Raw genomic sequence first — 21732 nt, forward strand, 5'->3', positions numbered from 1 at the left:
TTTGGTCTGGGAATTGCTTCTTCCAACCCTTTTTCTCCCTCTTTCCTGTCCTGGCATCCTGCTCTCTCCCTTCTTTTGCTGTTGAAATGGGAACATCCCAGCAGGGTCACATGAGTTATCAGGGTAACGCAGAGAAAGCTGACAGTCACGTGGGGGTTTGGCTGGCAGGTGGCTTCTTGGTTTTTAGATAGTGCAGGGCCAGTAAAGACCCTGCTGCGGTCGGTGGCTAAATCAGCAACCAGAAGAAATGTCCCACATTAGGCTGAACAGAAGGGGAACACTGGGAGAGCTGCAGTGGCTGCAAATATGACTGAAAACCCGAGCAAACGCGGAGTAGACACGTAGCTGAACGCTGTGTTCGACTGTGGTAGTGTATTGCGTTGGTTAAGCTGTTATTCTCTAAATTCAGATAATTGCTCACTAAAAAGTGCCGTTTTGAAATGAAAGGTTTTGTTCTGAAAAATTCCAAAGTTGAATGTTTCATAGAGAAGAAGACAAACCTCTGATTTTTAAGGGCAGGCATCAGCAGAGGATGGCACTAGTGTCGGCTGTGGTTCCCTGACACCTCGCTGCCGGTGGAGTCCGTTTGAGGTGTTCCTGCTCACTGGGCCAGCTATGAGCATCCCTCCTGCATAGGCCAGCGATGAGCATCCCTCCTGCATAGGCCAGCCCAGCTGTGAGCCAGATGTGTGAGACCAGCTGGATTTTGAAGAGCTCTCCCTTGAATTCAGCTTTTCTCCTATGATTTCATTATTTTTTTAAAAAAAACTTGACCATTTCACAGCTTCATTTAGGGCACAGCCATGCAAAGAGTTGAACTGGCACAAATGGGTCTGTCACCTCAAGGGAGGGGGGAATAGGAAGGGTCTAGAGAAAGCAGCTGGGGACCCACGGAGTGCAAGTGGATGTGCCACACAACGAGCTGTCCCCGACACACACCCAGTGCCACGGTACAGCCATTAATGTAAATTTGTTCTGGTTTAGGCCTGGGCACACAGTGGGGTGTCTGTCAAATTAGCCAGAGCACCTGGTGGGAAGATTTTGCTGGCATTAGTCTTTTACGCTGGTATTGTGCCAGCTGGGAAAGACAAATGATGCATAATTCAGCGTAAAGCTCTAATGATGCAGGCAGCTGATATCTGAGTCAGTACCAAGGCTGCTGGCATCAAGTTCACCCACTGCTTTTTAGCAGATGTGAGCCAGCAGAGCAAATCTGCACTGGATCAGCATTTTGTACCAGGGGCTGTGGTGGGTTTGGTCCCGCACTGGCGTTGCCGCTGGGGATAAGTTGCCAAGCCATTAGGTTGTGGTCTAAGGAGTAAAGGCACTGACCTGCCACTGGGGAAGGTGGCAGGTTCTCACTTAATCTTACAAATAATCCAGCTGGTTTTCCTGGATTACTGGTGAGCGTACAGGTTACTAGATGGGTAAGTATTCTGCTGAATCAAGATCAAGCGCTCGAGACCACGTACATAAATTCCTTCCTATTTTAGCCCATCTTCTAAATGTTTAACTTGCTTAGTGCTTGAGCACGTCTTAAAGAGAAGCATATAGTGAAAGGCTTGGCTGAATAGGGATCGGCTGATGAATTAGGGACATAATGAATAAAATCCTGTCGAAAGGGAAGTGGTGTGATTTGCAGAGAGCTGGCGCTGTGTTCAGATGGAGCAGGCAGTTGCTGAGAGCAGCAGGCTGCCAGGGGCAGAAAAACAACTCAAGCGAGGATGCCACTGACTTGTTTGCTTATTTTGGGGGAGACAGGGACCAACTCTTGGGGCAGCTGCAGTGAGCCAGGTCTGTTTTCTCTCGGTGCTGCCTGGGGCTGTGCGAGGAGCTGCTCCACGGCCCAACCTACTGGCAATAGCGACAGCCACTTCCATTCTCCGGGGCTTTTAGCAGGCTCAGATGAACGATGCTGTTCCCTCCCTGACACCATTTTTGCTGATGTTGGTGAGAAGACCTGGGGTGGCTCTGGGTGGCTGCTGTTGTGCTCTGCTGGTGCCTGTTTGCTCGGGGGTTGCAGGATGGGTGTTGCGTTACCCCCTACGCTCCAGTTGGGCTGTAGGTGGGTTTGTGCTGCTCTAGACTGGGTTGTGTTAAAATGGTCTTTTGCAGAGCGGCCTCGCATAACCTCAGAACCCCACGACGTCGACGTCCTCTTGGGAAACACAGTTTATTTCACCTGCAGGGCAGAAGGCAACCCAAAGCCTGCGATTATTTGGCTGCACAACAAGTAAGTTGCACGCAATGAGCCCTGGGGTAGCGAAGGTTTTCAAGCACCGAGCTCTTCAGTGACTGCCTGTAATTACAAAACCTGTTTCACACAACATAAAAAAAAAAAAAAAAAAATAGAAAAGAGAGATTCCATTCTCTGGTGACCACGTAATCCAAGTGGTGTTTTCATCTGCATTTAAAATATTTCATCTGCATTTGTAATGGATTCCAAGAGCTTATAATTTTCCCATAAACATACTCTGCAGGCTGAAGGCAATTGTCTTTTGTTCAGAAAAAAACCCCCAAAATTAGTATTTCATGTTGCTCTAAGCCACCATGCTCGCCGTTTATTAACTACTGAAATGCTTCTAGTCTCTAGGTTTTTCTCACTAAAGGCCTAGCGTGCTGGGAGAATGGCTTTTTTTTCAAAGGGAAAAATCACTGTGCTCCACTGAAAGACAGATCTTGCAAAGCAGTGTATAGATTATCATTCTATACAGCAACACTGAGAAAATATACAGCTATGCTAGATGCCAAAGTGTTTCTGGGAAGTGCTGCACAATAAAATATTCTGTGCTCAAGCAGTTGCCCACTGTGGAAGTGAAGTTACTTTGCTGCTTTACGAGCTTCTTGTCTGTGGGAGCCTGAATAGGGCTTGGTTATTAATAAAAATGATCAATGTATGCTTCTTCAGCTAACTCCCCACCAGGCAGAGTTTCAGCACAGAGCAAAAGTTTATGGCTGAGTTAAGTCCCCCTGGAAGGAAGGTTTTGTTAGGGAAATGCTGGCAGGCTCCCAAAGATAGCATTGTAAGAGGGGTAATGATAATAAATGTTCCGCAAATGAGATATGACTAGAGTGAGGAGACATCAGGGGAATTAAATAAATGCCCAGCAAGCATATTAGTTTGCATAGTGGATTCAGCCTTTGTCCTAGGGGGAGAGAGGTCCCTTCTCCCTTTTCAATCATCTGCAGCCATCCAAGATTCCTTCGTGCTGGGAGAAATGGGATGCAGCAGTGGGACCTTCTGCCGTGGGCTGGGATCCAGGAGTCGCAGGTCACTGTAGAAAGAAGGAAGATGTTTCACAGCTCTAGGGTTGGGTTGGAGTCCAAGCTGTGTTGGGGTCCCATGGTGACTTACTCAGGGCTTTTTTGCCCCCCCTGAGGCCTTTGAGCCTGTTTGAATAGAAATGGCTGCGCACAATAACAATATTAATTCATTATTACATTTGCACTTAGTAAATAATGAGAACAAGCTTTCCAGGCCTGGATGCCCTGACAATAGCATCGATGCTATTGCATGGGAACAGAACGCTGTCCTGGTGGGCTGTAAATGTTGTATGTAATCAGTGGTGAGAAAAAAAGTAGCTCACCCAGGGAGTAAATCAGAGCTGGGCCTGAAGTTCAGTGCTGTAAATCATAACTCTTGCTATAAATTTCATGAAGTCTCAGAACAGCTCCAAGGAACACCAACTTACTGCAATGCATGCAAAGCCCCACCACTCCCCCAGCAGCTCGGGGGAAGACCACCAGACTTTATTCCTTTCAAATTTTGCCTGTTTGTGGCTGTTTTTCAGTAATGAGATTGACATGAAAGATGACAACCGCTTGAACCTGTTGCAAGACGGTACCTTGATGATCCAGAACACCAAGGAGTCGGACAAAGGCGTCTACCAGTGCATGGCCAAGAACATAGCTGGGGAGGTCAAGACACAAGAAGTCGTGCTGCGCTATTTTGGCACCCCATGTAATTGAGCCTTCTGCACCCCTTGAAGGCCCGGCTCGGGTTGGGGCTGGGAGTGGAGCTAAGTCAGAGTCAGCCCCAGCTTTGTATATGCCAAGATATTCTTGGTGTGCTGGGGAAGAGTGGCTAACAGCATAGCGTGGGCTGAGCTTTAGGGTGTTTCTTCATGGTAGTGGGAAACTGGGGGTTTAGAGATTGAAGGTAATTTGGGGCTGAGGAGGGAGTTTGTGGAGGCTGGGATGAATTCTGCAGCACAGAGGCATCAAGGGTGAAGGGGACGCAGGAGCGGGGATGCTCTAGACTGGGAGGGAGGATGTGGTAGTAAGAAGTAGCGCTGGGGGAATTGCTCACAGCGAGGATTTGGAGGTCAGGGAAGAGCCGGGTGACTGCTAGCTGGGTTGCATGAGGAGTCCAAGCAATTTCTGCCCATAACTGAGCAGGCAGCAGAGCTTCTGGTTTCTGAAGCACTCATTTCCTTCCAGCCAAGCCCACTTTTGTGATCCAGCCGCAGAACACTGAAGTGCTGATTGGGGAAAGCGTCACTTTGGAGTGCGGGGTCTCTGGGCACCCCCACCCTCGCATCCGCTGGACCCTTGGCACAGGCTCTCCTTTACCGCAGGATTCCCGTTTCGCTATCACCAGCTCGGGAGGACTCTTCATTCAGAACGTCACCTTCTTGGACCAGGGGCAGTACAACTGCAATGCCAGCAACACCGAGGGATCCATCCAGGCAACAGCAAGGATCATAGTGCAAGGTGAGGGGTCCCAGGCTGACATTTCTGGGATACAGTGTTCAGTCAGGGGGGTATATTTAAGGCTTGTGACTAATTCTGCTCCCATGAACTGCGAATTAACCTGAGCTTGCTGCCTGAGTTTTCGCTGTTGCTCAGTCATTGCTTTCCCCTCCAGATTCCCCCAGGTTTCTCCTCATTCCCAGCGATCAGACAGTAACTGAGGGACAGAGCGTGGATTTCCCCTGCTCTGCTGAAGGTCACCCTCCACCCGTGATTGCCTGGACGCGGGCAGGTACTGCCTCACTTGACTCATGATTTCTTTCTCTCCCCTGCCACCGTCCGTGGGATGTGGGTGAGAACACCTGGGCTGATGGTCCAGGGTGATGACTTGCAGTAGTGACACAGGACAGATGGTGATCAGCACAGACCTAGTCGCACTAGGAGGTGTGTTGTAGATCACCAAAGATGATGTTAAGCACTGAGGACGGAGCCTCTTAGGTCTTTAACACACTAAGTCATGGTGTCAGGAGGAAGGAGCGTGCTGGTTTTCACCAGCATGAAACTCATGGGAAGCCTTGAACTTCCTCCTGCAGTGGCTTCTACCTCCTTTGAAAAGACAAGGCCTGGACACTCCAGGTCAGTGGATCGCACCACTCTTCGTCACTGTCACTGATTTGCTCCTCTTGGGGTGCACGGTGCAGAAAAGCACTGTTCACTGCTGACACACCGCTGAGGTTTCTTCTAGCTTAGGGAAAAAACACTTTGGGCCAACAGGTGATGGTGAACTTTTAAAGTCTCCGATGATTGTTAGCACTGGCTCCACTGAACTGATCCCATCCAACACTTTCTGGGACAGAAGCCAATAACGCTTGGCCCAGCGGCCCTCCAACTTTTCCTTATGCTTCACAAGCCATAATTAATGGTTTAGTGCTGTGGAGAATTCATGGCTATTGTATTCCAGCTTCCACAGCAATAGCCCTGACTTGGAGTTAAGAAGGACCAGCTGAAATTCTCCTCCACCAGCATGTTCTCCATCTCCTTTAGCCTGTTTTCCTCCGCTGCCCAGATTTCAGAAGATATCTCTTAGAGATGTGGAAAGGAGCACAGTGACAAGAAGTAAGGTTAATAACTGCTTTGTAACCAGGTTTGCTCGGTCACTCAGCAATTCAGAGATCGGCCAGGCTTTACAGTGCTCTCACAGAAGGCATGCGGAGAACAAGACAAGAGGAAAAGTGATGGAGCATTGCTCATCTCAAAACCACTTTTGACAGCATGGGGAGAATTCAGATCACTTTTGGTATTTGGGATGAATAAATAGAGCCCTTATTTGGAGGAAAATAGAATATTAAAAAAAACCCAAGTCGCTAAACAGAGAAGTTCTAATAATTTTGTTTGGGTTTGGTAAAGCATTTTGATTTTCAACTTTTCTCCTTAAATAGAGGAAATATTGAAACAACATTGTTTCCAAACCAGAGAAAATCAAAATAGCAAATTAAAAAAGACAATGCTAAATGTTTCCATTTATTTGATGAAACAGCCAGTTTGGATAATTGAACACAGATTTGCTATCCATCAGGTGTCACTAAATCTGCAGTTTGCACTAAAAAAAGACTTATGAGGAAAGAAAAAGGGTACCAGCTCCTTTCCAGCTGCTTAGACAAGACAACTCAGTCATGATCCTGGGTGTGGGAAGAGCAGCATCTGTCCCGGTCCTCACTTAGCAAGATGAAGATGGTATTTCAGGGTATGTTGGGAAGGAAAGGAAGTTTTTAACTGTCACACAGATACCTCCAGTGATGGGAAGAGAAATCTCACAGACAATTAACAAATTGCACTGCTCGTTTGACCAGGGGGGCCACTGCCGAATGACCGGAGGCACAGCATCCTCTCGACGGGTACCCTGCGGGTGGTGAGGGTAGCTTTGCACGACCAAGGCCAATACGAGTGCCATGCCATCAGTGCCATCGGAGTGAGGACCCTCCCGGTGCAGCTCTCGGTGACCCCGCGAGGTGAGCTGGTGAGGCTGTGGGGAGCAAGGGCTGGCAAGTGTGTGTCGTTAATCTAACGTTATGGTAAATGACACACTATCGGACAAGGCAGGGAATTACCCTGTTTGCTATGGGATGAGATTTTGCTTTTGCCTGGGAGTAGGCATCTAGCCATGAGAGCTCCATGAGTTGGTGGGAAACGTTAAAGAGGTTTCCGGAGTGCCAAGATCTGTAAATTGAAAGAAGCTGCTTCAGTTTTCCTTGAAAATTTATCTGGTAGTCCAGAAAAATTATAACCATGGGAATGAAACTCATCTGGTGTGGCCAGGGAATGGGATGGTATCGGCTGGCACCTGTACAAACACTGGGGCAAGGTTATGTGACCAGAAATGACCTTTAACACCCATCAGATGAGCTCTGATATCTGACCAGCTTGAGTGGAAAATGGGGCCCTTTAATATGTCTGGGAGTTGTCATTAAGAAAATTATTTTGGGAAAGGAAAAGAAACAAAAGATTTTTGTTGGATAATTTACCAAAAAAAAATTAATTAAATTCTTAGTAATGTTTTTTTTGCTGTTTTTAAATTTTGGCTTTCCTACAGTATTAATTGTATGGTTCTTTTTAAAATGAAATATTCTGCAAAACAAAATGATTCCTTCTCAGAAAGATTTAACTCTGGTTCCAGATACATTTGTCTTAAACATTAACTTCCAGGTCATAGGTTCAACCTAAATTTAGGTATTCTAAAATCACGCCTCTGTAAAATACAAGTCAGGAATGCTTTCATATTTTAATTTTCTTTTTTGTTCCCATATAAATGATGGTTCTAAATAAGCAAGCATCCTTGCTTGTTCACAAACACAGCAGAATTTTGCTAATGGTAGACTGGAGGGAAGGGAAGTATCTGGAAACATGAAATTAGTGATGCTTCAAGCACAGAATTCACAGGATATTTTAAGATCAGCAAGATCAATATAATTATTTAATGTGACCTAACACTTGTCAGAGAGCCTCATCCAATAATTCCTGAATCAATTCACAATTCTTGTTTCAACTAGACCATCTTTTCTAGAAAGCCTTTGAATTAATGATCTTAAATGACAGAGAATCCAGCACACTCCTATGTAATTGCCCCAAGTAGAGACACACAGGAGCAGAAAATAATGAACATAAATTACTGAGGATTTGGGAGAGAGACACAGAGCCTGAGTAAACTGACACCCCTTGAAGAGCCCTTGCAACAGCAGAAGAGCCCAGCAGCTCTGGTTTGCCCACACTGAGATGTTTTGCACACAGATTTCTCTGTTTTCCTTGATGCGTTTCTTGCACTTGTGACTTTTTTCCCCGTGTTGCACAGTGATACCCGTGTTCCTCCATCCCCCCCAAGATGTGGTGGCGGAGACAGGCCAGGACGTTGCCATTACCTGCACTGCCCAAGGGGACCCACGGCCCACCATAACCTGGGTCAAAGTAAGAGCTGATAGCGTGTACTGGACGGTCACTGGGAAGCAGGGTGGCTCCTCCGTGGGGACACTCAACAACTTTCTCGTTAAACACCTCTCCCAGCTCAACTAGTTAAATCAGTTTGTGCAATATGCGTGATGAAAACTTAAGGAGCAGCATTTACACTGATTTGGGGTTTTTAATGGTCTAAAAGAATGTTGCTGTTTCTCAGGCTTGAAGCCTTGCAACACACGTTCCTGTTTTTTCTTGCTCTTCTTTCCAAATGAGTAACTTGAAGCCAGAGACCTTCCGGGATGTTAGAAATGCTTCTTGACTATTCCTGGAAAAAAATGAAAATGGATTTTTTCCTAAGTAGTTTGTCCTTATTTCCAGGATTTCCACTGGTGGAACTGGGTGATGCTAGTTGGCTCCAGCTTTGATGGGGCAAAGCCATGATCCCTCAGAGTCACACTGCAGCCTGGCTGCTTTTCTCAATAATTCATTAGATGAACCTCTTCAGACTTTTTCCTGCTGTGCCGTAGTACCACACCTGTGACCTTCACTGGGACGTGCCCTGCCTTTGAGCACAGTCAGGCACAGAACAAATCAGAAGGGAAAATGCTTGAGCCTCAGTTACCCTGCAGAGATCTCGTGGGAGGTGACCTTGCAGCTTGCCTTGGGCTCCAGCCAACAGTGGGAGCAGAAGGAAAGAGCCTGGGAGGGCAGCAGAGTGAGCATTAGATTGGGGCAGAGCAGCAGAAAGATGTTAAGAAACAGGAGAATAAAAAAGTAAAATCTTGAAGCCACTTCTGCCACCAGCCAGGTTGAGAGGTAGGTTTGATCCTTGATCAGCGATGTTGTCCAGAACCAGCAAAAGCTGGTATCTGCAGCTCAAGGCCAGCAAAAATCCATCAGTTTCAGGTTGTCCCCAAACTGAAGACATTTAGACTCATTTATGTGCTGTGAAACTTCCGTGACAGCATCAGGGCAGAGCACTTGCCCCAGCCAGCCCTGTAAGAAGTGCCAAGAAACACGTGGGGTGTCTGTGCCCTGCAGCCAGTGCCTGGAGGTGGACCAGGGTGAAGGGGCTGAGCAAGGACCTCCTTGCAGGGGGTCCAAAGCAGGAGCAGATGTCCTTGGATGGCTTTCTGGTTTCTCTGGAAGAGCAATGCTAACATCTGGTGGCCACATTAGTTCATCGCATCCCTCTGCTGAATAAGCTGAAGGCTGGGATGATGGGGAGCTTTCCATACTCTGACACGTCTTCTGTCTTTTGATGGTGCAACAGGAGGGAATCCAGATCACAGAGAGCGGCAAGTTCCACATAACCCAAGAGGGGACCCTTTCCATTCAAGACCTCGGCGTGGCTGACCAGGGCAGATACGAGTGCATAGCAAGGAACCCCTTTGGCTTCACCTCCAGCGCCATGCAGCTCACCATCACGGGTAGGGTATCTCCTGCGGGGTCCTCGTGAGTCTCCTCTTGCTCTCGAGTAAGGAGGGGCTACGCTGTGTCAACATCTACACTTTGAACAGATAATGCTGTTATTTCTTTAGCTTCTCTGCAGGCAGGTTCCCTCGCGGGCGTGATGGGAGTCGCTTGGTTGTGTAAGCCCACGCACCTCCCAGCTGCTCCTCGCTGTTTTCTCAGCTGAGCTGCAATTGCTCCCTGCAAAGCCAAAGGTGTCTTAAACCACCTCCTGCGAGCCGAGCTGTCAGCGTGCGTGTAGTTACTGCCTCTGCTGGGAGGGAGAAACTTATTAAAATGTGCCAACACGACAAGTCGTTGTCTGACCGTAACCTCGCATGCCAGGGGAGGGAGAAAGAGAACAACATTGTCGCTGCAAATACAGGGGTTTAAATGTTCCCTCAGTCCCTTGGGGATGGGAAATAAGTCGCTCATTTTCAAGCTTCTGTTCCGTGCATTAGGGAAGCTGTAATGAATAAAGAGAAGTAGCACTCCTCTGGTAGTCAAACCAGAGGTCAAGAGTGGAAATTGTACTTCTTGGAGGTTAGGGAAGAACTGACAAGGAAAAAAAAAAAAAAAATCAAAGGCAAGCAATAAAGTTAAAAACAGAAGTAAAGGGCTATTCCTTAAGCACACAGGAATAACCAGCATGGATAACGAGTAGCTTATTAGATGAATTTAGTATCTGTACAGCGATTGTATGCAAGGAGCTGAGAATAATCTGAAATTTCTTTGTTGTTTGAAATTATTCCTAAAGTAGTTTCTGTGATTTATTCTTAATTGGTACCTCATTTTCCAGCTGGCTATTGCATATGCCAGTAGATGAATGGGAACTGGTTTGTTCAGCTGTGACAAAGGCCCTGGCTTTAAAAATGCATTCTGTAGTAATTTTTAAGAATTCATGTGTTTAATTCTGAGGGTGTTCAAACAACAGCTTTCTTTTTTGATTTAAAGTTATGTATTTGATGTGTTAACACTAAATTTGAACTGAATTAGAAGTGTTCCACAAATGGAAAATGAATATATGAGCAATACATTGAAATGAATTTCATCAGTTTTAGAAGTTTCCTTTGTGATAAGTAAATACATTATTTTGGGTTAACCCACTGTGATTTTTACATTTTATTTTTCCAGTTTAACCACCATCCAAAGCAGGCATTTATTTGCAAAGCTGTACAGGAGCAAAGTCTAAATGTGTGTTTCACAGCCACCTCCTGAGAAAGTCACCTTTTTCAGGCAGTTAATTTCTTCTTCAGAATATCTGTTTTAAAAAATAAATTCACAGTGTTTATGTTGCAAATGGAAATGCAGGTCGACCTGCAGTGGAGTTACTACAGGGCTTGTGCTGATACACAGATTTTTTTGAGCTTGGAAGGCAATATCAGAGTAAATTTAGGATATTTTGTTCTTTCTTTCTGCTTTGCAAAGCCACGGATGTCGGTCGGAGCGGTGACACGTTTGTAGCCACATCGATACGGGAAGCCATCAGCAGCGTGGACCACGCCATCAATTCAACACGCACTGAGCTCTTTAGCAAGTAAGTGTGTGAAGCGCCAGGATCTGAGACTTGAAGCAGAAGAGACAAGGGATGACAAAAAAAGACAATGAGTGAAGCTTTCTCAAATCTCATTTTATTGTTGACAATCTGCAAATGAAAACTACAGGATTGCTTCGAGTATTAGAGGTTGAAGCTGCACCATGGAGATGTGAGGATGTGATAGACCTTCACAGCAGGCAGTTGGGATTCTGGAAAATTCTGATACACGAATATCACCTCTTATGTCACTTCTATTTGCAATGTACATTTTGTCAGCTGGAGTTGGCTCCAGAGACGGTGCACAGAAAAGAAAATAATCAGCACAGTCGTTTTATAAATGCAGCTGACTGTGTAGGGTGAACGGAAATAATAATATAATCATTCTAGCCATTTCCTCAATGAAAAATGACTTCTCGAGAGAATGGTAATTCCCTCCTCTTCCACCCCAATGTATGTTTTTAGTGAAAAGATAGATAGTTTTTATTAAGCCTAAAACCTCTGGGTTTCAGCTGTTGAAAAGTGAAAAATAAATTACTATAGCAGAAAAAAACAGAGATGCTGAGGAAATTAAATATGTCTATTTTCCTGGGGAAAAATATCCTTTCTTTAATCATCTGCAATATGCAGGCAAGCCACATCATTCTGATGCACTAGTTTTGGGGGGTCAAGCACCAGACCAGGCTTAGAGCCTGACTCCTGCTGCCTGCAGAGTCTCATTGCTCTGGACAGAGTCTTTTTATTTTAATTTTCCTGTATCACTTCTAATTCCTTGAAACAGACGCCCCAAGACGCCCAATGACTTGCTGGCTCTCTTCCGTTACCCCCGGGACCCCTACACCATTGAAACAGCCAGGGCAGGTGAGATCTTTGAAAGGACCTTGCAGCTGATTCAGGAACACGTGCAACAAGGTCTAATCGTGGATATGAATGTCACAGGTAGGAGAGATTTGATTTCCCTTCTTAACTTTGTGCATAGGATTAAATTAAAACAATGATGTGTAGACATCCAGAAAGTTTAAAAAGTGCAATGGTGTACCAAAAGTCCAGATCAGTTTTGGATATATCAAGACATGTGTTGTCTGAGTTGCAATTCCCTCCTACAATCTCATGGTTTTCATAGCAGACGGAGGGTTGATCTCACGTTTACCATGTGAACCTGGTACTCAGGAAAGTGGTTCAGTTCCCTGTTTTGCTAAAGATTTCTTGACTGGCTATGAAAGCCCTAATCTTTAAAAATATTGCCATCTAACTCACAAAGGAGTACCTTTGTGGATCTGAGGTTCAGTCCCTCAGCAGCGTGGTCAGAGGTGTCCCCTGCCCTCCGAGTGGCAATGAGAACAATACTGAAAACTGGAGTACGTGGGTGCTGTAACAGAGTAGGGGGGATATCACTCCTGAATTTCTCCTCTTACTACTTTGACCTCGTAGCTACAAACTCAGATGGGTTCCAGCCACTCAGCTTTCTTTTATCAAGGCAGAGTAGCAAGCAACAAAACAATGCAACACCAAAAATACCTGGTGAGGTCCAAGCATCCAGCAGCTGGACTCCAAAACTTGCTAACTGGAACTTCCCTTGTATACAACAGACGTTCCCGTACACTGCATGTTTCCACCTATATGTGTGAGTCATCATGTAGCAGGCATGTATGTTTGGGGCCCGTAAATATTTTTTCCTGCCTGGATGTATTCCAGGCTGCGAGGAGTCTCTCTCCAGGCTGCAGGTCTCGTCTGGGCTGGTTGGCCTGCCAGCCTCTCCTCCTCGCTGCCCCGTCAGCATCCGCACAGCGCAGCATTATTCAGCGCTTTTGCATGGCGTAGCGCCCTGGCAGTCGCCCACAGCTTCCCTGCTGCTCGTCACGTAGGGTTTGGATGGTTGATGGTGCTCGAGGTTGCAGTAATAACGCAGAGAGATGTGAAATAAACCTAGAGTGGAGACCAAGACCACCCCCGCCATTTGGTCTACTAGTCACAACATTTCTGGTTTCCACCTCTGTGCAGTTTATGCAAAACTCTCTTCCCCTTCTTTGCCTCTTTGTGGGCAGCTCCCACCCAGGGAGGTGGTGGAGTCAACATCCCTGGATGTGTTTAAGGGTCGTTTAGATGAGATGTTGGGGGATATGGTGTAGGGGAGAACTTTGTAGAGTAGGGCTGGTGGTTGGACTCGGTGATCCCAAGGGTCTTTTCTAACCTGAATGATTCTGTGATTCTGTGATATGATCCTGTGCCTCATTTGCCTTCCATAAATTCCATAGCAACACCATGATCCGAGACCTGGCCTTCCCATGCCCACCCTGACAAGCCCAGCAGCAGGGTTCACACGGAGCCCTTACAGGGGATGGTAGGAATGGCTACAGCGGCTGTGGTCTGACCTGCTGCTTTGCCTTTACCTTTGCAGGCTATCGGTACAATGACTTGGTGTCCCCTCACTACCTGACCATGATTGCCAACCTGTCGGGCTGCTCTGCCCACCGCCGCACGCCGAACTGCTCGGATATCTGCTTCCACAAGAAGTACAGGACCCATGACGGCTCTTGCAACAACCTCCAGCACCCAATGTGGGGTGCGTCTCTCACAGCCTTCCAGAGGCTCCTCAAACCCGCCTACCAGAACGGATTTAACCTTCCCCGGGGGTTTTCCTTGGCAGAAGATGCCAGGGACCTGCCCCTTCCTCTACCTCGCCTTGTCTCCACCACCATGGTTGGGACTGAGACCATCACCCCCGATGACCAGTTCACGCACATGCTCATGCAGTGGGGCCAGTTTCTGGACCATGACATGGACCAGACGGTGGCAGCCATTAGCATGTCCCGCTTCTCAGACGGAGCACCCTGCAGTGAGGTGTGCAGCAACGACCCACCTTGCTTCTCTGTCATGGTCCCTGCCAACGACCCCCGCGTGCGGAATGGGCGCTGCATGTTCTTTGTCCGCTCGAGCCCCGTGTGTGGCAGCGGGATGACCTCCCTGCTGATGAACTCCGTCTACGCCAGGGAGCAGATCAACCACTTGACATCTTACATCGATGCCTCCAATGTTTACGGCAGCACAGAGCAGGAATCACGGGAGCTGCGGGAGCTGAGCAGCCAAAACGGGCTGCTGAAGCAAGGGCAAGTTGTGCCCAGCTCGGGGAAGCATCTCCTTCCCTTTGCTGTGGGGCCACCCACTGAGTGCATGAGAGATGAGAATGAGAGCCCTGTGCCGTGCTTCCTGGCCGGAGACCACCGTGCCAATGAGCAGCTGGGTCTCACGGCCATGCACACGCTCTGGTTCAGGGAGCACAACCGTGTTGCCACGGCGCTGGCGGCCCTCAATCCCCACTGGGATGGAGACCTCCTGTATCACGAGGCCCGGAAGATTGTGGGTGCCCAGATGCAGCATATCACTTATGCCCAGTGGCTCCCCAAGGTCCTTGGGGAAGCTGGGATGAAGATGCTGGGTGAGTACAAAGGCTACAACCCCAACGTCAACGCGGGGATTCTCAACGCCTTTGCCACTGCTGCCTTCCGCTTTGGGCACACCTTGATCAACCCCATCCTGTACCGGCTGAATGAAACCTTCCAGCCCATCCGCCAAGGCCACATTCCCCTGCACAAGGCCTTCTTCTCCCCTTTCAGGATCACACAGGAGGGTGGGATCGATCCCCTCCTCCGCGGGCTGTTTGGGGTTCCTGGAAAAATGCGGGTCCCCTCCGAACTCCTCAACATGGAGCTGACAGAGAAACTCTTCTCCATGGCACACTCTGTCTCACTGGACTTGGCTGCTATCAACATCCAGAGAGGGCGAGACCATGGCATCCCCCCTTACAACGACTTCAGGGTCTTCTGCAACCTCTCATCTGCACAGGAGTTTGAGGACCTCAGAAATGAGATAAAGAACTTGGAGATCAGGGAAAAGCTCAGGAGGTACTGTAGCCTGGACTCAGAAAGGTCAAAATCCCTGGAGATCAGTCAGTGAAAAGTTTCTGCTCCTCCCAGGACACCCACCAAATAACCTTCCCAGATATTGCTACCCACAGATGTGAAGATAGGGTAGTAGCTGTGGTTTAAGAACGGGGTAAGACAAGTGAGGTGATCAGTCTGGTTCTGAGTGGAATGTCATCAGGCACTGCTGTGGCGTAGTTTGGGAGCAGATCGAGCCTTGGAGCTATTTTCCAGTGAGAGAAAACTGCATCCTATCTACACTGGCTGCCTCTTCCCAGGGCAGGCCTTTATCCCATTATCTTTTAGATAAGACCATTATAAATTTTGTCCAGATGAGATCCTTGCATACAAATTCCTGTGATGGGATCAGATTTATATTATCTCCACTCTTTGATAGTCTTTTAACTTTTTTTTTACTATCTGTTATCCTGCAGTTTATATGGAACTACCAAAAATATTGACCTGTTTCCAGCACTGATGGTGGAAGATCTTGTCCCTGGTACCAGAGTTGGACCAACACTGATGTGCCTGTTAACGACGCAGTTCAGAAGGCTGAGGGATGGAGATAGGTATTATCATAGGTATTCTGTTTGTGGGGATTTGCTCCCTACAGGGAGGAACAGAACCTGTAATTTTTTATTATTTCTTGTCTTACAATAGAAGGAGGAGTCTCCTCCTTCCAGTGTATTTGCAAAAGGACTTGCCACAGTTACTGTCAATGTGTCCTTTCCTGATTTAATGATTCTTATTTCACTGCAGGACACTGGGCACCATTAAGGATGTGCCCAATGTCTCCTGAAAATGCTAGAAAATGTCCGCAGGAGCTTTCTTCTAATTCCTATTTGCTGTTTGTGTGGATGAGACATGTCTTTGCCTGGTGATGCACTTAGGGCAGGAGCATTGTTCACTTGTGTCCCAACCTGCTGCAGCAGAGCTGTCTGAGCCTTGGGATACCCCTGCAAGAGCATGTACCTGCAGGTGGTGGCACCCTGCAGCTCCGGCCAGCAGCTCACAGGGGTTTGTGGGTTCGGAAGAGGGCAGTCTGTGTTCATAGCCACCAGAATAAAAGCTTCTTTTGAGGGGTGTGGGTGCTGCACACACTCTTCTCCCTCTCCCAGATTCACTCCCCATCCTATTCTTCTACTCCTGAGTCATGCTGTGATTACAACCCACTGCAGATTTTGGTATGAGAATCCTGGAGTCTTCACACTGGCGCAGCTGACTCAGATCAGACAGACGTCCCTTGCTCGTGTCATCTGTGACAACAGTGACCACATCCAGCAGCTCCAGAGAGATGTCTTCCGGGTGGCATCGTACCCGCAGGGCATGGTCGGCTGCGAAGAGATTCCCGCGGTGGACCTCCGCCTGTGGCAGGACTGCTGTGAGGGTAAGGGAGGAGGCTGTTCTAGCACCGGCTGACGTGGAGATGGCTCTGGGTGGCATTTGTCACATGCCATCGGCTTATGTGAAATGCCAGGACCTGGTTTCAGGCTACACTATGAGAACCTTGTGTTAGCAAATGGATGCAAAGAGGAGAATAGAATAAGAATAGAATAGAATAAGAATAGAATAGAATAAGAATAGAATAGAATAAGAATAGAATAGAATAGAATAAGAATAGAATAGAATAGAATAGAATAGAATAGAATAGAATAGAATAGAATAAGAATAGAATAGAATAGAACTAGAACAGAACTAGAATAGAACAGAACTAGAATAGAACAGAACTAGAATAGAACAGAACTAGAATAGAACAGAACTAGAATAGAATAGAACAAGAATAGAATAAGAATAGAATATTTCAGTTGGAAGGGACCTACAGTGATCATCTAGTCCAACTGCCTGACCACTTCAAGGCTGACCAAAAGTAAAAGCAAATATTGAGAGCATTGTTCAAATGTCTCTTAAACACTGGCAGGCTCGGGGCATCGACCCCCTCTCTGGGAAGCCTGTTAGCTTCGTTGAATCTGGCCAAAGGTCCACCTAGCTGAGGGCTTCTGTAGCTGGCAGCCAGTAGCTGATGCCTGGGGGAGAGACTGAAACAGGACATGGGCATGGTGATCCCCACCATGTATTGCTTTACAGATCCATTTGGGAGTCTGTAAAGTGCCATTACACCACAGATCCTGCCATGGTCCCTTTGTGCTGTATTCTGGGTACAGATGGCCAACTGAGACATGGGAATCCATGCATGATGTGACACACCTTTGCTGCCTCCTCCCCTCCAAGAGATGTGTCAAGGGTGGATGGTGAAGGAGGGCAGCACTGCCCTGTGCTGCCTGCAGTCCATGGGGTTCTGCTTTAAACACGAGTGCTCACTGCAGACTTTCTCTTCCTTCCCAAGACTGCCAGACACGTGGGCAATTCAGGGCTCTTTCTCAGCGGTTTCGAAGCAAGAGGTCTCCTGGCTTCAGCTACCCAGAGGAAAACCCTGCCAAGCATAAGCCTGCCTTCCCCAGGTGTAGTATCACCACTTCTTTTACCTCCATTTTATGAAGCGTAAGAAAAGGTTTTAATAACTCTGTCCATCCAGACCTTTGAAATTGGCATTCTGCACAGGTCTGGAGATCAGGGGTGTTTCAGTAGACAGATGCTGATCTCAGTCAGAGTCCTCCAACACTTTAGTGCAGAGCCCGACTCCGACATTTAAATATTTGGGCTGAGTGGCTGTTTGGTTGACATCTCTTGGCAGGTGAATCTGGCAGTGGGGCCCTTCTGTTTGATGCTTACTTGGAGGCTGATGTTGGAGAAGGCAGAATGATTCTCTCATCCAGGAAGCTGACGTTTGCATAATCCATTTCACTTTTTATCCCTGACCCCAGAAATGAGGCGCCTTCTCCAAGCCCTTCCTCCAGAGAGAACCTTGAGTCCCTTGTGGCTGAACTGGAGAAGACAGTTGCTTCCCTACAGAAACAGGTAAAACTTTGTGCCCCAATGTTTGTCTTCCGTGGAGTCACCCCAGGAGCAGGATTTAGCTATTTACTACGGGTGGCTTCTGTGAATTCTGTGTCCTCCAGAGCCAAGAGCAACCATCCGATTAGAGGGAATGAGTGGCAGGTACAGAAGAGGTAGAGTAGGGAGAGAAGAGCTGAAGCTGAGCTCTGTGAGCTCAGACCTGTACAACTGTAGGGTAAAACGCAAGTTTGAGCCTCAGTGAAGGCAACTTGAGCCAGCACTTTCTTCTTGTATTTGGGACAGGTTTAAGATTATCAGTGCAATGGTGTAGACTCCTCTTAGAGCTGCTGCTTTCTTATCCCCACCAGGTGAACGCACTAGAGAGGCAGCTGAGATGGCGCCACAGGAACACCAGCATGTATGGGCAGGGGAAGAAGGCTGGAGACAAATGGAGAAAAAGATGACCGTGTTGCCTGTTCGTATAAGGTCAGTGTGTTTGTTCTGGGCTGGGGTCCAAGACGTGGATCAATGTGGTGCTGCTGAGCGTGCGGTGGGACACCTCGGTCATCTTCACATGCTGAAGCGACTGTTGCAGAAAGGAATGGAGCAATCCACTGATGAATAGGCCAAGAGGTAATAGGCTTAAATGCAGCAGGTTAGACACTCATTTTAACCAGCAATGATTAGTGACTCACAGGAATGGGTTGTCTGGGGACATGTGGCGTATCCGTTCCTGGAGGTCTTTTAAGAACTGGTTTGGCAAAGATGGGGAAAGACATAAGTATAGGATGGACTAGGTGGACTGGGTGAGGTCTCTCAGGCCTATTCTCCTGGGACTATGGGTAGGTTTCTTCTAACAACACTTAATATCACAACCCCAAACCCAACAGCCTCCAAAGGACCTTTGTGGGGAGAGATATCACAAAGCTCAGCGATGGTGTAGATGGACTGGTTCCTCCTCGGGGTAACAAGGCCATCAGGGCAGATGGAGCAATCCATCATTTGCTTACATATTGGCAGAGATTTCCCCCTCAATGTCTGAGTCATTGTGCACCTCTCGTCTGAAGGCACCAGTCCTCTGCTCAGCTCGAGGCTGTGAAGTGCATGTTTAGAGTCACTGTCACACCTGCCAGCTTGGGGACTCCTGCTGCTGCTCAACTGTGGCAGGGGGCTGGCAGAAAGCTGCCAGACCTCTGGTCCCTGGTGTTCAGGGGCACGGCGAGCCCAGACTGAGCTCCCTTAGACCGCTTTCCACGGAGATCCACGCAGCCTTGAAAGAGAGGATGAACAACTCGCTGGCACCTGCCAGTCTGGAGGTGTTTAATGGTTTTTATGTGTTACAAATGATTACTCCAGGGACAGGAGCAGAGGAATTATGCAGAAGTGTTGTTTTGCCAGGCAGTCTGTACTAGAAGGAGCATCTTCTGGAAGTTAGATTACAGGACAGGGCAAGCAAAGTCTGGTCTGTGCTGATAATCTCAGCAGAAAGCAGAAGGGGAAGGCTGTAGGCTGGCCACCCTCTTTTCCAGTCTGATTTGGTGTGTTGGTCCTTACAGATTTTCCAGTCGAACAGCAATTCCCCTTTAGAAATTTGACGTAAATTGCAGCATGACATGAGTTGTCTTTTCCTTGCCATCATTTCAGATCCTTGAAGAGCACTCTGGGATTTACAGGGTCCCTGAAAAGTGTTTCTGTGGGTTTAAAGGGCTGTTGCTGTTTTCATGCTGCAGTCCCAGACCTGCCAGGCACTGCACGAACAGCCTCCAGCTGCCTCCCATGGAGTTTTTTTTGCTTTCTTGTGCCATTTCAGGTGCCCTGTGACCTGCACTCCTGCTCTCCACCAGCCGGTCCAACCCCCTCCTACAGGGCTGAGAAACAGCAGCCACGAGCCCCCACAATGCTCTGCCTCCTCTCACGCCTCCTGTACCGCTCCCTGTCCCAGGACGACTGTACTTCTGCCTGTATTGAACCCTCTGCACTGACTGTCTACGAGCCCCTCGGCCCCTGGACTGTTCCTGCCTTTGTCAGCCTCCTGGGGATGGGCTCTGCCTTCTTTGATGGTGACAGACCAGCAGTTTGCTGAGATGCCACTTTCATCCACCGTCCCCAGGAAATGGAGAATAACTGAAGCTGCTTTAGTGCCGCTGTTCTGCTCTACTGCTCTTCCCACGCAATGCTGTCGTCATCCACCACCCCTTGCCTGAAAAGTCCCATGGGCACCCAACCAAAACAATTCATTAAGAGGCAAAACTTTTCTCAAATGCGCTGTGGTGCCAGGAAGCATCCGGAGAAATTGAAAAGACAAAATTACATTAAATAAACATGAAACCCAAAACAAACCCCCAGCCATCTCCTCGTGCCAACAGAAGGCGCAAAGAGGAACCTCAGGGCCCTGGCAAGCACCGTTCGGGCTGGGCACGCAGTCCCTGCCAGCAGCGAGGAGGGGAACCCGGGGAAGTCTCCCGGCTGTTTGGGTGCTTCAGGACCGGGTGCCAGACACAGGAGACAGTGGCCACCCACGGTGCCACCGTCTGCTGCTGGGTGTCGCCAGTCGATGGGTCACGAGGGGCTCACCCTCGGTTACATGACCCTGAGAGGGCTCAAAAACATTCTCCTCGACATGACCTGCATTCTCCAACTGTCTGCCCTTTGGGGGTTTAATTGGATTTATGTTTCTCTTCCTTTCTTTTTTTTTTTTCCCCCCCAAAAGGCTCTTTGCTGGAAGATGTGTTCTGAGTGTAAACACAACAGGACCTGGAACAGAACCGCAGATAATCAGCTGCAATGGGCACCCTCGTTAGTGGAGGGGAGCTGCTGGTTTCTGTCAATTAGTACAGGAGAACACGATGTGCAGTATTTGACACACGGATGAATACAAAGTGCTGTTTGTGTTTATTGCTCCCAGGTGCTCTGCAACTAAACCAGGACTATGTAACCAGCTCTGCTGAACAGCTCGTCTGGTTTTGTTGCTCTTTGGAGGTGCTTTTTAGTGGTGCTAGAACTAAAGTCCCTGTGTAGCCACTATAGCCCCAGATCTGTGGACAGATTAGTTTTTAATACATCCTTGTAAGCTGGTCACAGGGACTAAAGAAAAAATACTTGATCCATCAGATATCTGTGCCTTCCTTATCTTTTTCACTTTTCCTGCATCCTCCCACCTTCCTTCCCACAGTGCAAGGACCAGAAACGTTTATGAACATGCTTTTTCTTTTCTTCTTTTTTATTTTTAGGTGGTTTATAGTACCAAAGGGATTCAAAGCAGCAAGGATGCTCCTGGAACTTTAATAGGAAAATAAAAAAAGATACTAGAAAAAGGTTGTGATTTATCAGCTGTTTCCTGGTGTGGGACTCTGAGCTGTGCGTGTGTCCTGCGCAGACACGGGTTTGCAGGGATGAGTGTGTGTTATGCTTGTCTGGTAAGTTCAGCTCAGAGGCAGTATTTAGTCCTCAGGGATGTTTGTCATTTTGAAGTACCCTTTCATTTAGATGCAAATCAAGATCCAAAGCCTTGCGTGTTATAAATCAGCTGCACTTGTCTATCGCTTGTACCACTAGAGGATCTAATCTGGCAGAGGTCACTAAAGGTAAATCAGTCTCCAGTCTCCTTCTGGAAACCACAAGTTTACCAAGCCCGCATTCAAAACAGTACGGCATAAACGTTCGGTGCTTGATCTCATCAGATAATCTCTAAAGGCATAACCAAGCAGCCCATTTTCCTCCTGATGGAGCTTGACGTGAGGAGCAGACGTGTCAGGAGCGCTGCAGCAGGGCAGCAGAGGGGATGGCCCTTCC

General features: G+C 47.8%; 1 protein-coding gene across 9 annotated transcripts in view; it reads left to right on the top strand.

Moving 5' to 3' along the window:
* LOC141951842 (peroxidasin homolog) overlaps positions 1 to 21248 on the top strand; it is a 49439-nt gene extending 28191 nt beyond the window's left edge. For 5 of the 9 annotated variants that reach the window (XM_074888572.1, XM_074888576.1, XM_074888575.1 and 2 more), the window contains 15 exons: positions 2116 to 2233; positions 3792 to 3961; positions 4441 to 4713; positions 4868 to 4984; positions 6543 to 6701; positions 8039 to 8151; positions 9413 to 9569; positions 11020 to 11128; positions 11907 to 12064; positions 13524 to 15027; positions 15480 to 15614; positions 16224 to 16432; positions 17390 to 17504; positions 17868 to 17961; positions 18309 to 21248. In XM_074888572.1, the coding sequence (XP_074744673.1) occupies positions 2116 to 2233; positions 3792 to 3961; positions 4441 to 4713; positions 4868 to 4984; positions 6543 to 6701; positions 8039 to 8151; positions 9413 to 9569; positions 11020 to 11128; positions 11907 to 12064; positions 13524 to 15027; positions 15480 to 15614; positions 16224 to 16432; positions 17390 to 17504; positions 17868 to 17961; positions 18309 to 18404 (3527 nt within the window). In that variant the 3' untranslated portion in view covers positions 18405 to 21248. Of the gene's footprint in view, positions 1 to 2115; positions 2234 to 3791; positions 3962 to 4440; positions 4714 to 4867; positions 4985 to 6542; positions 6702 to 8038; positions 8152 to 9412; positions 9570 to 11019; positions 11129 to 11906; positions 12065 to 13523; positions 15028 to 15479; positions 15615 to 16223; positions 16433 to 17389; positions 17507 to 17737; positions 17962 to 18308 lie in introns of those variants that run through there. The other 4 variants (XR_012631460.1, XM_074888571.1, XM_074888578.1 and 1 more) reach the window with 4 other exon arrangements.
* Positions 21249 to 21732: the final 484 nt, after the last annotated feature.

The sequence above is a fragment of the Strix uralensis genome, chromosome 18 (genome assembly GCF_047716275.1).
Source record: "Strix uralensis isolate ZFMK-TIS-50842 chromosome 18, bStrUra1, whole genome shotgun sequence".
Classification (NCBI taxonomy): domain Eukaryota; kingdom Metazoa; phylum Chordata; class Aves; order Strigiformes; family Strigidae; genus Strix; species Strix uralensis.